This window comes from Geotrypetes seraphini, chromosome 5 (genome assembly GCF_902459505.1).
Source record: "Geotrypetes seraphini chromosome 5, aGeoSer1.1, whole genome shotgun sequence".
In the NCBI taxonomy this organism is placed as follows: domain Eukaryota; kingdom Metazoa; phylum Chordata; class Amphibia; order Gymnophiona; family Dermophiidae; genus Geotrypetes; species Geotrypetes seraphini.
The window spans coordinates 248,486,642-248,503,840 of record NC_047088.1 but is presented as its reverse complement, the minus strand read 5'-3'; the positions used below and the strand labels follow the sequence as shown (position 1 = coordinate 248,503,840).

General features: G+C 43.0%; 1 protein-coding gene across 3 annotated transcripts in view; it reads right to left on the bottom strand.

Moving 5' to 3' along the window:
* The window catches only part of MYLK (myosin light chain kinase), a 607,164-nt gene that overhangs the window by 48,515 nt on the left and 541,450 nt on the right, over positions 1-17,199 (bottom strand). For all 3 annotated transcript variants that reach the window (XM_033946557.1, XM_033946556.1, XM_033946555.1), the window contains exons 23-28: positions 11,982-12,284; positions 10,749-10,781; positions 10,573-10,660; positions 8,653-8,856; positions 5,929-6,146; positions 36-159 (exon numbers count right to left, since the gene is read on the bottom strand). In XM_033946557.1, the coding sequence (XP_033802448.1) occupies positions 36-159; positions 5,929-6,146; positions 8,653-8,856; positions 10,573-10,660; positions 10,749-10,781; positions 11,982-12,284 (970 nt within the window). The remainder of the gene's footprint in view (positions 1-35; positions 160-5,928; positions 6,147-8,652; positions 8,857-10,572; positions 10,661-10,748; positions 10,782-11,981; positions 12,285-17,199) is intronic.

Sequence of the window (17,199 nt, the reverse complement as noted above, 5' to 3'; positions counted from 1 at the left end):
AAGGCCACAATACACAAGACAACGGGTGAACTTACAGGATGTAGCAAATGACGCCTATGCTCCACATATCTGTTGCATAGCCGATAGGTTCGTAATTTATCACTTCCGGAGCCACGAACTCAGGCGTTCCAAAGAGGACTTTCAGGTTGGGAGTATTTTCTGAAGGAGACAGAACATAAAGCAGTTTTCAAATACTCATTTTTACTTAAACAAATAGGTCAAAAAGATCTGCGCAAGACTCTGCTAAATGCCTAATTCTCTTTGGGAAACTGCCGTGATTAGCATTTACGATCACACTCAGGATTTTAAAGAGAAACACAACTACGGAGACTCCAGTAGATGGAACTAAAGGTCTGCACGGGAACAGGGATCGCGGGAGTCCCGCAAGAATCCCCAACCCACGGGACTCCCATGAGGACCCCCCTCTGGCCCACGGGACTCCCATGGGGATGGAAGGCTTTGGAAGCAGGGTTCGTCCATATAATATAATGGACTCGTCAGCCTTAGTAAAAGAGGAGGTTTATACGTTAATTACCTGAACAGAAAACAAAAAAAGGGTTCCACCAAAAAGATTCCACAAGGAAAACAGCAGCACAAACACAAAAGAAACTGTGTAATTGATGATCCTGTCGGAAGTAATTGCTGCTTTTTATGGGGACGGGCGGGGATGGAGGTAATTCCTTGCGGGGATGGGTGGGGATGGAGAGGATCCTGACAGGGACGGGTGAGGGCGGAGAGGATCCTGACGGGGACGGGTGGGGATGGAGAGGATCCTGACAGGGTCGGGTGGGGACGGAGAGGATCCTGACAGGGACGGGTGGGGGCGGAGAGGATCCTAGTGGGGACGGGTGGAGGCGGAGAGGATCCTGACGGGGACGGGTGGGGGCGGAGAGGATCCTGACGGGGGTGGGTGGGGACGGAGAGGATCCTGGCGGGGACGGGTGGGGACGGAGAGGATCCTGGCGGGGACGGGTGGGGACGGAGAGGATCCTGGTGGGGACTGGTGGGGACGGAGAGGATCCTGACGGGGACGGGTGGGGACGGAGAGGATCCTAGTGGGGATGGGTGGGGATGGAGAGGATCCTGACGGGGATGGGTGGGGACGGAGAGGATCCTGGCAGGGATGGGTGGGGACGGAGAGGATCCTGGCGGGGACGGGTGGGGACGGAGAGGATCCTGGCGGGGACGGAGAGGATCCTGGCAGGGATGGGTGGGATTTCTGTTCCCGCGCAACTCTCTAGATGGAACCTAGGCACAGTACCGGGCAGAGCTCTGGATTTCTGGCCCAGAAATATCTATGAAAAAGAACAATTTAAATTAAATGATTAAATTATAGAGAGTGTATGTTTGGGCAGACTGGATGGACCATTCGGGTCTTTATCTGCCGTCATTTACTACTCCCCTCCTTTACTAAGGCACGTTAGCTGATTTAGTGCATACTAAATGCTAATGCGCGCATTATATTCTATTGGTGCGTTAGCATTTAGCACACACTAAATCGGTTAGCATGCCTTAGTAAAAGGACCCCTATGTTACTATATTTTTCTATGTTTGTAATGCTGTCGTATTTATACAACCTCTTGGATGAAATGCACAAATTGTTGCTTTTAAAAAAAAAATTATTTATTCATTTTTAAATGTACAATAAGTGCATCAATATAATATAACAAATAGATCATAAATATATCACTTAATAGTCATCAAGAGTACACATAAAATGCTATTAACCCCCACCCTCCCCAACCCTTCCTATTATATAATCAAATACAATGTAGAATATACATTAATAAAATAATAAAATTATCCCCTCTCCCTCCTCGTAATTGAACCTGTAAATCAAGGGAAAATAATCATTTAATCATTGCAATATTTTGTTAATGGCTCCCACACATCTTGAAATTTTCTAAAACACCCTCGCTGTATTGCAATATATCTTTCCATTTTGTTGCTTTTTGTCTCATCATGTTTGTCCTGATGTCTCCGATTATCTACTGCATTGACCTTCAAAAAAAAAAAGTAATTGTGAGAACCAGGATTATTGCTGGACATAGCGGCCAATGCCTGGGAAGAAAGGATGGAACCTTCCTGCAGTAATCCAACTAGCTTGATTCGTTAAGCACATCCAGAGCAACTAGTGTAACGCACATCTTTTAAAATGTTTTTTTTAAATATATATTTTTTTTACTTTATGCAGACTTGATATACTGTCATAACGACACATGATGCCGCTAGATGGTTAATTCAAAAAACCAAGGGAATGAAAGTTCACAGTAATCAAAGGAGGGTGAAAAGAAAGTACAGTGCTCCCCGGTCATTCACGGTATTTTCCGACCGCGAAGGGGAGGCAGAAGAGGGCAGCTGGAGAGGAAGGAGAGGGCAGCTGGAGCACCGGCGAGCAAAGGAAATCACTCGCGGTATGCTCCGACCGCCTCTTCCTGTACTAAAGTCGGGCCTCAACAATTAGGGTTATATTTTTGACCAAGGCTGAGTGATCTAGACTTAGGTAAATTTTCAGGAGAAAATTTAGCAACCTAGGCTCAGTTGAAAATGATCCTAAATATAGAGAAAGCCAAAACTTATCACACTTTGATGAGGAACTCTACCTTGTCTGAAAATTGGCCCCCCCGGTGTTTATAAACTTTTAAAAAATAAGACAGGTGAGGCTGGACTCATTTAGAGCACTAGTCTTTGACCTGAGGGCCGCCGCGTGAGCAGACCGCTGGGCAGGATGGACCACCGGTCTGACCCAGCAGCGGCAATTCTTATGTTCTTATGTACGAGGATGGGCTGGGGAGGGCTTCAATGGCTGGGAGGGTGTAGATGGGCTGGAGTAAGTCTTAACAGAGATTTTGGCATTTGGAACCCAAGCACAGTACCGGGTAAAGCTTTGGATTCTTGCCCAGAAATAGCTAAGAAGAAAAAATTTAAAAATTTAAATTGAATCAGGTTGGGCAGACTGGATGGACCATTCGGATCTTTATCTGCCGTCATCTACTATGTTACTATGTTACTTGAAATCTTCAGGTCCTAAGCTGTGTAAAAAATTCAGGGCCCCTTTTACAAAGCTGCAGTAGCAATTCCTGGCGTGAAAAATGCAACGAAGCACATAGGAATTGAACGGGCTGCATCACATTTGCTGCGAGGGACTCGCTATCCTGGCTATGAGAAAAGGGCCTTCAATGTCAAACATAAGGCACTATTTTTTTTTTTTATATTTGAGAATTCCAAAATGGATTTATCAGTTATTCAAAATCAGTAAAATAATGTTTTCAAAATTCAGAGGGACGTTTTAAAAATACTCTTTTGAATTCTTAATAAAACAAAAAAGGTGGAATGGACTTTTAAGATTTCTACAGGTTCTTGGAATTTTACACAAAGCTATTTAAAGATATTTACAAATCTTGATTTGGAAAAGAAAAGTGTATTTAATTCTTAATGGGTAAGAGTTAGAGACCTTAACACGGCTGGGACAATAACAAATCCATCCATCATCGTAGAATAGACCACAACTCTTGACATTTATTTTAAAATAAACCCAATTTTGTGCTTGAAAAGAAAGAACTGTTGTGCCTGTTGGCAGAACTTAATGTTTTGCATTCTTGGGGTTCCTTAGATATTTATTCTTCTTTTGGTATGCAAAATTAAGTACAAACAGACCCAGCTGTATTTGTTGTTCTAGGCCTGGATCCTAGGTGGGGTTAATGTCATTGACATTTTTGCAGCAATGAGCCATTTGCAAATGGGCATTCTTGCGGAAAACTACAACAACCTACTGAAGATGAGGAGGGGCACTGCGATATAACGCCCAAATCTGAGTTTGGAGGTTTTGCGGAACACGCACAAAAAACAGCGCAAAACATGCCCATTTTCAAAACTGCAAAACAGTTATCTTGGGTTTGGTTTTGTTTTTATGGCTATTTTTCAGATGTCCCCCCCCCCCCATTCAAAAAAAATCACGCACAAGTCATTGAGATGTAGGAGGGGTCAGCATTCTTAGTAGACTGGTCACACAGCCATCCCAGCAGAGCAGTGGGCACTGCAGTGAACTTCACATAAAAGGTGCCAGATACACATCTTATCATAACCCCACCGTACACCACACCAATTGCCCTTATGGCTCCAGCTGTTACATGTATGATGGTACAGTAGGTTTTGGTAGGCTCACACGCAACATCAAAAGTGTAGTAGTTAGAATGGGATGTGGACCTTAGTCCCCTTCTCGGCAGTCTACTGCACTGACCACCAGGCTACTCCAGAGACCTTCCTGCTGCTCTAATAGGACTGACCATAATATCTGAAGTTGTCATACAGGCAGGTAAGTACTGTTTCATTTACATATTTGGGGGGCGTCAGTGATCACTGGTGGGGGGGGGGGTGTATGTCGGGGATCATGCTTATATCCCTCCAGTGGTCATCTGGTCACCTTTTTGGTACTTAGGCATTCTTAAAACAGGTCAAGCCCCAAATGTCCAAATTGTGCTCTGGATGTATTCTAAAATGTTTGATTATGGCAGAAAATAATCCTTGTCATAAGCCCGCCCTATTCCCACCCCCCTTCCCCTTGAGATTTAGACGAACTGCATAGAAATCTGTCTAGAAGATAGGTTTTAAAAATAGGGAACTGGAAGGGTTTGGTGAGAAAAACGTCACATTTTGGATGTTTTTCTGTTTTTGAAAATGAACCCCATAGCTTCCTTCTCCTCACTGAAATGGGCCAATTTGATATTTTTATTTCTGACTAGGGTACTCCTGGCAGAATTCAGTGTGACTGTGCAATGCGGAATTTGCACAGAATTGCACCGTTGTGCAGAATTCCGTTTTCTGTGCAGAATCTCCTACCTCTTTGATGGTGTCACTTGAATGGGTCAGAGCATTGGCAGTGATTCTCACACGCTGCTTGCTGTTAACCTGGAAGCCTCTCCTCTGCTGCGGAGAGACTTTCAAGTTAGTGGCAGGCAGCACATGGGAATCGATGCTGCGAGGCATTGAAGAGAGAGAATCCTGAGAAGAGGAGGGAAGGGGAAGAAAGAAAGATGCTGAAGGGGGAGAGAAAGAATGAAAGCTGCTGCATAGGGGGATGGGAGGGGAGGAAAGAAAGATGGTGCACAGGGGGATGGGAGAGGAGGAAAGATGCTGCATAGGGGGAGGGAATTAAGGAAAGCTTGTGCACAGGAGGATGGGAGGGGAGGAAAGAAAGATGGTGCACAGGGGGTTGGGAGAGGAGGAAAGATGCTGCATAGGGGGAGGGAATTAAGGAAAGCTTGTGCACAGGAGGATGGGAGGAGAGGAAAGAAAGATGGCGCACAGGGGGATGGGAGGGGAGGAAAGAAAGATGGTGCACAGGGGAATGGGAGAGGAGGAAAGATGCTGCACAGGTGGAGGGAATTAAGGAAAGCTTGTGCACAGGAGGATGGGAGGGGAGGAAAGAAAGATGGTGCACAGGGGGATGGGAGACGAGGAAAGATGCTGCATAGGGGGAGGGAATTAAGGAAAGCTTGTGCACAGGAGGATGGGAGGAGAGGAAAGAAAGATGGTGCACAGGGGGATGGGAGGGGAGGAAAGATGCTGCATAGGGGGAGGGAATTAAGGAAAGCTGGTGCACAGGGGGATGGGAGGGGAGGAAAGTTGCTGCACATGGGGGGAGAAGGGAGAGAGGAAGAACTGTTGGGAATGGGCTGGACGAAAGGAAGGGACAGATGCAACAAAGAGGTGGAAAGGGGTGAGAAAGAGAAATCCTGCATATGGTGTAGGGGAAGAAGACATGAATGGTGGAGTTGCTCCTGCCCCTTTATCATGATGGTCACCCTTCTCTGAACATTTTCAGATTTCAAGGTTTTGTTTATTTTTGATTGGATAATGACCAGACCTGTATATTCAACGTGAGGTCCTATAATGGATCTATACAGAAGCATTATAATACCTAATTACCTAATCTTCTGGCAAGTCCAAAGTCGATCAGTTTGATTTTTGTGCCTGTCTTGTTGACACACATAATATTTTCTGGTTTCAGGTCCAAATGAACAATTCCCTGCTTATGGGTGAACTCAACGCCTTCTGCAATCTGCTTCATATATTTGATAACTTCTCTTTCACTCAGTTCAAAGTCTTCATCAATGATTCGTTCAAAGAGTTCTCCTCCAGAAACCCTAGAAATCAAACCATTAGTCTTAGATTAAGACTGTAGTAAGAGTCTATGATTTAAAAAAAAAAAAAAAAAGACCTGCAACTAAATACAGTTTCTTCTGTAAAACCACCCATGGCATTTTAAGTACAAAGCAATTTTCATTACAGCCACTTGATGACAGCATGCTATAAATAATATTCACATGCCGTTTGGAAAGAAAGCACAGTGGTCAATCAACCACAAAACAAGTTACCAAATGTGCAATCATTTCGGGGTAGATCAAACACATATGAGTTAAGAGACACATCCAGTGCTAAAGGTTTGCACACAGGACAAATACCCTGGGCCCCCCAAGCTTCAAGGAGCCCCAAACCCATCTGAAACTGAAGAAGACATGACCTGCTGGGGGATTTTGTGGCCCCTTCCCAAATTTCTACTCTGGATCCCAACATAGAAACACGATGGCAGATAAAGGCCAAATGGCCCATCTAGTCTGCCCATCTGCAGTAACCATCATCTCCTCCTCTTCCTATTGGCTAAGGCTCTTAACATTTGCATCTCCTCTTCCTATAGGCTAAGGCTCTGTGCATCTGCATTGTGAGGTCATAGAGCTGCCCATCCACAGTAACCATTATCTCTTCCTCTCTCCCAGAGATCCCACGTGCCTATCCCAGGCCCTTTTGAATTCAGACACAGTCTCTGTCTCCACCACCTCTTCTGGGAGACTGTTCCATGCATGCTCAACAATGGCCCTGTAAAGAGAACCGACTTAAGGCACAATAATTGTTCCTTCGGTACACCGTCAATAGCGCACAAGACATCAGCACGTCGACAATTCCGCTCCATCAAATGCGCGCATGAACGGAGGGGAATTGTCGAGGCGGAAATGTAAGTATAGTGTGGGGGGTTTTGCGGGAAAGATTGTATCGGCATTGAACGCCCCCTCCAAACCAGAGTGCGGACCCCCCCTCCACACACCCCCTCAGAGCGCAAAATGCCTTGTAAGTTTAGTTCACGCGCGAGTGGTAAGTTTAGTGGGGGAGGGTTCCCCCCCCCCCCACCCTCCCTCAACCAGAGTGTAAGTGTAGTGGAGGGGTTCCCCCCAACACACATACCCCAAGACTGCATAAATATCGGGGCGTGAATGTTGGCACGCCAATGTCCGGCGCGCTTTTGACAGGTCACGGTTCCTTCAGTACAGTGGTTTTCTGGATAATCATAATGAATATACATGAGTGAAATGCGCATGGTACAAGTGGCTAGCCTAAAAACCTGAGGGGAAGTATGTGTCCTGAGAGCTAGGTTACTGTTTGTTTATTTATAATCCACTTTTTACAAAGCGGAGTACACACACAATTATAATTGACTATACATAAAAATCATCTTAAAACTAAAAATTTCACATAGCACAAAAACACCATTATTATACAATCAGCCTCTCTTCTACAACAAACATCATTTATTTATTTATTCAATTTTCTATACCATTCTCCCATGGGAGCTCAGAACGGTTTACATGAATTTATTCAGGTACTCAAGCATATTTCCCTGTCTGTTCTGACAGGCTCATAATCTATCTAATGTACCTGCTAACGATGAAGAATGAGAATTTAATAAGCACTTGGTCAAGAAATACTTCTTTAGTTTGCGAATGCTGAGAAAGATTAGGCATCTTTTTCATCACCGTCATTTTTCTATCTTAGTTCAATCAATTATATTATCTCGTCTTGATTACTGTAACGCTATCTACCTCGGCATTACAAAAATTTGTCTTCATAGATTACAATTAATTCTGAATGCTGCTGCGAAGCTGATCTTTGGAAAACGTAAATTTGACCCTTTGCTTCAGAGTCTTCATTGGCTCCCGGTTTATTTTAGAATTCAATTGAAATGCGCTTGTATTTCTTTTAAAATTCTACATGGTATCTTTAATCTTCTTAATCCAACAATTTAAACTCTCCCTTCCTTCTAAAAAAGGGATTAAAGGAGTCACGATCTTCAGTCAATCTTTGGTCTTTAAATTCTCTCGATTCTGGAATGATCTCCCCCTTTTTTTTTTAAGGAGTTCCAGTTCGTTTCAATTTTTCCGTAAATCTTTAAAAACTACTCTATTTGCCAAACATTTTGAAAATTAATTCTGTTGAAATTTTGCTATTATCTTCTATTTATCATTTGTAAATCATTCCCTGTTTATTTAATTGCTGTAAACCAAGTCGAGACTTCTCAGAATGATGACTCGGTAGACAAACTTAAGCTTTAGTTTAATTTTAGTTTAGTCTAGCTGTTAGTAAATATTGCCTGAACTTTTAGGACATTATTGTTAGAGAAATGGTTCAGGGGTAGCCAGCTCGGTTTTCAAAATGAACATGCAAGCCATCCACCCTATGAAGTGTCTCTATTGATTGCAAATATCTCTTGTGGCTATCTTGAGGTCCAGGGCTGCTTGCCCCTTCACACAGTGCACTCTAATTTATAAAATTATAAAAAAATTTCAGGACCCAATTGTGTATTTTGTGTTTAATACTCACAGCTCCAAGACCATGACGATGTCGCACTTGAATTCAAAGGCATCTACACACTGAACCAGTTTGGGATGGTGTAAGCAGTTCATGATACTAATTTCTTGCCTTATACTTTCTTTATCCTTTGCTGAATAGGCCTTAAAAAACTTTCCAGCCCAAACCTTTCCATTTTTCCTCTCAACGATTTTGAAAACCTGGCCAAATTTTCCTCTGCAAAAGCAACAGAAAATGTATTAGTATGTAGAACTGGGCCAAACTTTTGTGGATGGATCCAAAATTAAAAAAACAAAACAAAACAAACTTTTCATGTTTATTTCCTTCTGATGAGAACTGGTCAACATATTACATATCTCACCCACTTTCCCTTAGACGTTGTTCTCATTCTTTTTCTTTTCCAAAACTTGCCTACATGTGAAAACTGAAGAGTTGGAGAGGTTGGAAAGCTATTCCCAAATATTTTTGAAAGATCTGGAATGTGACTTTGGTGATGTGCCCTCAAGTGCCACCCCCCCAGCTAGTGAAGAATAGAACCTTCTATTCTAAAGGAGTGGGAGACAGCCTTGGGGTTATCTTGAAGGGAATCTGACTTTGTTGTGGGGTCAGGTCAGCATTGGGAGAATTGGACTTTCTTAACCAGGGTGAAGGTGAAGGGGATGGGGCTGTTTTTCTTAGGGTCTGGGTCTGGGAGGTGGGGGGGAGGGGGTTGAAGGAAGCATTCTTTGATAGTGAGATGAAACCCTTTGCACTTGTCTGTCCTTTCATTCTGAGCTGAATTTTGGGCTAACGCGTGTGCTCCGAACACGTATCTTTGGTTTTCTCTGCTAATAAATCAGAGCATAACCTAATAAGCAGGTATATTTTATAAAGTTTTGTCTCCATATAAAAGCATGTATTACACTCTGAAAAAGTGTTTTGTTTTTTATATAAAACTGAACAACCACATATGCATTTAAGAAGTATGTGTGTGAAACAGTGAGGATAATTCACTAAGGCAGGGCTGCCCAAGTCCGGTCCTCAAGATAATAATAATATAATAATAACTTTATTTTTGTATACCGCCATACCCAGATGAGTTCTAGGTGGTTCACATTAATTAAACAGAGTTACAAGTGGTTCCGTACAAGATTGATCAGAGTTGCGAACAGCGAAGAGAAGTAAGGGGGAGAGGGGGGAGTCCGGGGGGGGGGTCAGTAGGGGAGAGGTGGAGATTAATGAAGGGGTATTAAGGGTCCTGGTCTTGGAATAGGTGGGTTTTGAGTAATTTTCTAAAGTCAAGGTAGTTGGGGGCCTTGAGGACTATTTGGGCTAGCCATGGGTTTAGTTTGGCGGCCTGGAAGGCGAAGGTTTTGTCAAGGAATTTTTTTGAGTGGCATAGTTTTAGGGAGGGGAAGGCGAAAAGTTGAATTCTGCAGGAGTTCTTAGTGTTGTGGTTTAGGGTGAAGTGAGGGGAGATGTAGCTTGGGGATAAACCGAATATTGTTTTGTAACAAAAACAGGCGAATTTGAATATGATTCTGGATTCTAGTGAGAGCCAGTGGAGTTTGTGGTAGAAAGGGGTGATGTGATCCCATTTTTTCAGGCCAAATATGAGGCGAACAGCGGTGTTCTGGATTATCCTTAGTCTCCTGATCTACTGGCAGGCCAGGTTTTCAGGATATCCACAATGAACATGCATGAGAGAGATTTGCCTGCACTGCCTTCTTGGTATGCAAATCTTCTCTTGCATATTCATTGTGGATATCCTAAAAACCTAGCTTGCTAGTAAATCTCGAGGACCGGACTTGGGCAGCCCTGCACTAAGGGGTACCCGTGGCTGAATATTAAGCCCATTATACCCGTTAGACCTGGTTTTACCCCGAGTCAAATGTATAATATATCCAGAATAAAGGTAAATGAGTTATATTGTAAGCACAAAGGTATACTTACGTTCCTAATCTTTCCTCAATATCGTAAAAGTCTGTCACCTTTTGGGTTGTATTCATGTTAACAGTACGATAATCTGGTTCACTTTCTTCTACAAGAGACAGTAAGGAATTCCCATTAATGGAAAACATGTGCTCAGGCTGTATGGATTGGTCTGCTCTGTTTAAAAAAAAACTTACCGTCATCCGACACCTCAGCTTCTTCTTTAGGTTCTGAAATGCAAACAATTGAAAACAGGTAATGAGTTACAATTATTGAGAATCATGCAAAATGGCACTGTGCATACAAGATCTTCTTGGGTGTACAAAACCAGTAGTGAAACCTACCTACAGAACCCTACATGGACCGTGTTTCGACATAAAAGTCTTCCTCAGGGGACCAAGTGTGGACGTAGCTTTTACACACCTGTGAGGAAACCACACTTGGACCCCTGAGGAAGACTTTTAGGTCGAAACACGGTCCATGTAGGGTTCTATATATCAAGTTCTAGATGTTTTATTGACTATTTTATTCCAATAAAGTCTGCATCAGCAACATCAGTCTCCATAGTCGTTTGTTTCGGATTTGGATTCTCATCGGTGGATCTACAGGGTCAATTTCTTGGTTGGTTCTACTTACCTATTCTTATTCACGTCAAAGAAGTGCATTAATTAGTTGACATACTTTAATGCACATTAACACACGTTTGTTCAAATGTATAGTTAATGAACAGACACAATAATATTCATATTTTTATATTTATTCAGGAAATTTGATATACCGCATTTTAATAGGCCAAAGCGGTTCACAAAATAGGGGGGGAATGAGGACAGGACTCTGACAGAGACATTAGCAAAATAGATACGAGAATGGAGGGAAAGATTTGAAAATACATCCAAAAATAAAATTAAAGGGAGGTAAGAGGGGAAGGGAAAAAAACAGAAAGGAAAGGGAAGTCGCTTCTTAAAAGCGGTTCTCATGGTTTGTAGGATGTGGCACAGCACTCCCTCCCTTCAGGCAGTAGGGTGTCTGGTGGGTGTAGCTGTTGGTTCTGCCAGTCCCCTGCCACAGAACAGGAAGTTGACATCAGAGGGGGCGGCCCTGTGGTTTCTCCCTGAACCTGGGCCAGTCTGCCCCCATCACCCTACCCTTGGAACACTACTGCTCTGCCTCGCACAAACATTCAGCACTACTCCTTCATAGAGGAGCCATGCTGAATATCTATGAATAATTTAATCACTGCTGCTGGCATTTAAAAAAAACAACAACCCCCCCCCCCCCCCACCAACTGTGGAATTTAAATGATGAACCTGTCTGTGTTTATCTCAGGATTTCTTAAATTCTGTTACTGTTTTGGTCTCAGTAGGTCTTAATTGGGATTTGAACCCGAGACCTCTATCACCCTATACCAAGGAGGTGACTGCTACACTCACCTTCCTTCTTGTCTCCCACTTTAACAAGTTCGGATTCCTGACTGGGCTCACTAGTGCCATGCACGTTGATGGCTCTCACACGGAATTTGTACTCCCTGTCGGGCAGCAGGTTTTTGATGTTGTAGGAAGTGCTCCGACAAGAGGCGAGGTCTGCCCATTTCTTCTCCGCTGCGTCCCAGCATTCCACGTTGTAGGACTGCACCACGCTTCCGCCATCGTAAGTGGGGCCGTACCAGGAGAGCGTGAGGCTGGAGCTCTGTATGTCCGATGCACATGGCTGGCCTGCTGGAGGGTCTGGTTTATCTGCGCGCACACAGAATAAGGATCATCAGGACTGTCTTTTTTTATTCAGTAATACAACATCGATAATAAATACAAATGTAGAATACAGCTCTTCCCATTTTCCCTAGAGTTCAATTCAATTGAATAATTTTATATTTATACTCTACCCTACTGCAAGTATTCTTCTATCCCTCTGTTCCTCTTTTTAACATATATCCTGCTGCAACCAGTGACATGTATAGGAAAGTCTGGGGACAGGAAGGCACTGGTAGAATGTTCCTTTGTCCTGTGTGTATTGTAAACATACTTACTGGTACTCAGTTTTTCTCACTACATACATTCTAAGGTGTTTCCATCCTTCAGTGATCACAACCTGTAGTTCGACTACATCATCATCTCATTGAGACTTATGATTTTCCAGTTCACTCCCCCTTTGCTCCTACCTAGGGTTGCCAGATTTTATGATAGTAAAATCCGGACCCTCCCTAGGCCCTCCCGCCCAGTCCCGCCCAGTTCTACCCATCCCCACCCCGTTATGCCCCAGTCCTGCCCCCCCCCCCCATCCACTGCCTGCTCTCATCGGGCAGGAGGAAATCCATGCCACGCGATGACGTCACATGCACGCAGGATTTCTTCCTGCCCAATGCGATTTAGAGCAGGTTTTTCAACTGCCCTGTTTTGAAAAGCTGTCCAGACCCCTGGACATGTTCTCAAAAGGAGGACATGCTCATGGAAATCCGGACTCCTACCCATCACAGTTGGTTCTAAATAGCAAGAGGCACTGTTCCCTCTAAGCTGAGCAGGCATCCTTCAACTTCATTGCAACCAGTAGGAGGTGATACTTCAATACTGTGGTTTAAAATTCTAGGGACAGGCAGGTTTGAAGTCTTGCGGAGTTTGCCTGTCCCTCACTATTGAAAATATGATAGTGAAACAGCACCTCCCACTGGCAGGAATGTAGATTGGGGACTCCTGATCACCTTAAAGCAGTGGTCTCAAACCCGTGGCCCGGGGGCCACATGCGGCCCACCAGGTACTATTTTGAGGCCCTCGGTATGTTTATCATAATCACAAAAGTAAAATAAAACAGTTTCTTCATCATATGTCTTTTTAGCTATAAATGACAATATTATTATTAACTTCAACCCTATTTGATCAATGGTGTAACACACCAAAACAACCTAAATGCAGGCAACAAGCCAAAATTGATATATCACAATAGCCACCTCTTAGAGACTATGAACCTCAAATACTCATGGTTAGCAGCCACTTGAACTAAGTAGGGGGCTCACTAACCCATATGCGAGCTATCATCGGTCCAACCTATCTCAATTGAGGGCTATTATGTACCCCGACTTAGTTCAAGTGGCTGCTAACCGTGAGCACTTGAGATCCATAGTTTCTAACAGGTGGCTATTGTGAGATATCAATTTTGGCTTGTTGCCTGCATTTAGGTTGTTTTGGAATATTATTATTAAGACAACGAAAAGGAAAGATTTATAAACTATAAAGAGTTTTACCTCATGCAAAATTGTCTTCTTTAATAAGACATTAATTCTTTTTTTTCTGAGGCCCTCCAAGGACCTACAAGTCCAAAATGTGGCCCTGCAAATGTGTGTTTCCATAACCATAAAGTTCTGTGACATCACAATGCAGATGTAAAGAGCCTTAGCCTATAGCAGTGGTCTCAAACTCGCAGCCCACCAGGTCCTATTTTGAAGCCCTCGGTATGTTTATCATAATCATAAAAGTAAAATAAAAGAGTTTCTTCATCATATGTCTTTTTAGCTATAAATGACAATATTATTACTAAGACTTAGCCAAAAGGAAAGATTTATAAACTATAAAGAGTTTTACCTCATGCAAAATTGTCTTCTTTAATAAGACATTAATTATTTTTTTTCTGAGGCCCTCCAAGGACCTACAAGTCCTAAATGTGGCCCTGCAAAGGGTTTGAGTTTGAGACCACTGCCTTAAAGGGAATATCAGTCAGAAGCCAAATCCAGTGCTCTGAGAGGGTTTGTGGCCGTGTAAGCCACAGTGATCTTTTTGTAGGTACTGGGAATTGGCATCCAAAAAATGTTTGTGTTGCGTCATTCCCCATGTTATTTATGGAAACGATTATTTTATTTATTTTCATTTGGCCATTTTATTGTTTGCCGATAATAAGTGCGCGCACTTTGGGTATAGTCTTCCTAATTCTACTTATGGTGCTGAAAACTGTGAGCACAGATTTAGGCATTCACCCAATTTAATTGCTTAATGAGACAATTAGCAGCGATTTATTTATGTATTTATATTCCACGTATCCTACAATTCTGTGAGGATTAGAAATTATTCAGGTACTCAAGCATTTTCCCCTGACGCAGCCTGTGGGCGAAACGGCAGCTAGCTTGATGTCGGTGAGGACTGGTGGGGATGGGTTCATAAACAAAACCGCCGAAGACAAAGGCGTGCACCGACAACTGAGCCCAAGATGGAAGCGCGCCGAAGAAAAAGAGTGTTTTTAGGGGCTCCGATGGGGGTTTTTGTTGGGGAACCCCCCCACTTTACTTAATACAGATCACGGCGGCGTTGTGGGGGATTTGGGGGGTTGTAACTGCCCTCATTATACTGGAAACTTAACTGTTTCCCTGTTTTTTAGGGAAAAAGTACAGTTTTCAGTAAAATGTGGGGGGTTACAACCCCCCCAAACCCCCCACAACGCGGCGCGATCTGTATAAAGTAAAGTGGGGGTTCCCCCCCCCACATCCCCCCGTCGGAGCCCTTTAAAACAGTCATTTTCTTTGGTGCTCACCTCCGCATTGCGCTCAGTTGTCTGCACGCGCCTTTGTCCTGGCGCGCTTTTGACCTGACATCGTGGGGATGCAGTGCCATTCTTAAAACTACCAACACACCCTGTCCTGCAGTTAAATAGTTTGATTTTTTGATCTTTGGATGTTCTAAGTTGAAGCATCGTGCGGGACGGGAGGGGGATTAAGAGCCGGTAAGGATTCATTCCCTTTCTAGTGCAGTTGCAGAAATCAGCAGCACACGGGGATCTGAGGCTCTCCCCTTAATATAATTTAAAGTGCTTAGAAGAGATTGAAGCAGATAAATGTTCAGTGAGTTTGTATCAATTTGAAGACTTTGAAACAAATTTGAGAAAGGTATTGGGACTGGATTAAGTGACTTGCCCAGGGTCACAAGGATCAGTGTGGGATTTGAACCCACAACCCCATGGTGCTGGGGCTGTAGCGCTAACCACTGCACCACACACTCCCCAAATGAATATGCATGAGAGATATTTGCATACAATGGAAGCAGTGCATGCAAATTCATTGGGGAAATCCTGAAAACCTGACTGGATTGCGGTCCTTGAGGACCCATGTTGGACAACCCTGATATAAATCCTCACGCCAAAAATCGGGCACAGATTCCAGTGCTACGTGCTATTCTATAAATGGCGCCCAACTTTGAGTACCATTAATAGAATAGAGTTTAGTGCTAATTCTTTTCAGCATCATATGTAGAATTTGGTCCGATGTGCATTATACAGAATAGAAAATACGCTTTTCACTACCATCACCTCAGCTACTTTGATTTTCTTCAATTTCCTACAAAAGATGTGACGATGGCGGTGACTAGGATGGAAAAGACGCTTCAAGATAAGTTATTACTGTAAAGCAAATTTACAGAAAAAGCTGTAGCTAAGCTCACAGATCGAGAAATCAGGACTGCTAAAATTAAAGGCCAGAGAAGGTTGCTAGTACAGAGAGTTTGGCTATTCCTCTTCAGATGGGAAAATATGGAAAATGTCTCTATAGAACGCAATCTACATTTGGAGAATTTCCTATGATTCATTTTCTGGATCCCTTTAAACTTTACCGAATGTATCTATAAGATATACATTTGTCTATTGATTCTATTAATGCTAGCAATTTGTATTATCTTCCTTGAGGTACTAAAAGTCTTAATCAAGAGGGTGCTTTTGATTCAATTAACTTCCCAGATGGTTTGGGTTTTGTTAAGGTTTTGGGAATCCTCTCTTGAGATACACTTCTCCCTCCATATTCGCGGTTTCAATTATTCACGGTTTTTAGCTTGCTGGCTCCCCCCCCCCCCCAAATGACATCAGCTTGCCTAGAGAAATCGCTGATTCCGAGCGTTTACAGAGAAAAATCGCCGATTCCCAGCACTTTCTTCACCAAAACCGTGAATAACATATGAAAAAGTTATTTGCGTTTTTTCTGTATTTGCGGTTCTGTTAATCCCCGATCACAGAGAATACGGAGGGAGAAGTGTAATCTCAAAATGAGCAACTCTGGTAGAATCTGTTCCAATACAGGCTCAAAAGATGTTAGTTTTAAAAGCTTACTGTATCTTTCTAAGAAAAACATGTTATTTGTGGTCAGGCTATAACAGTGTTTCCTGATGTCTTCAGATCTACACAATTACAGTGGAAGACTTTTCTAAAGCTTAAACCTTATGTTTTGGCTTTTGGATTCACATTTTTCCTCAAATTTTCCTTGAATGTTTGTTGGTGAATGGAGAAAAATATTATGGTTTGCTTGGATCCCATTCATTTAGACAATTTTCTTTTGGACAAGTCAGATATAACATAATTAAGTTTTGTATTGCTGTTTTGTGTAGGTGATTAGGGTTTATATTTATGTTTTCTTCAGGCCCATCCAATCTGCCTATTCACAGCATCCACCATCTCCTCCTCTTCCTATGGGCTAAGGCTCTTTACACCTGCATTGTGATGCCATATAACTTTATGATTATAGAAACATAGTTTTTGGTCACAATGCCACAGGAATTGTGACCATGCATCTAAAAGAAAAGCTGAAAAATAGAAACATAGTAACATGATGGCAGATAAAGGCCAAATGGCCCATCTAGTCTGCCCATCTCCTCCTCTCCCTATTAGCTAAGGCTCTTAGCATTTGCATCT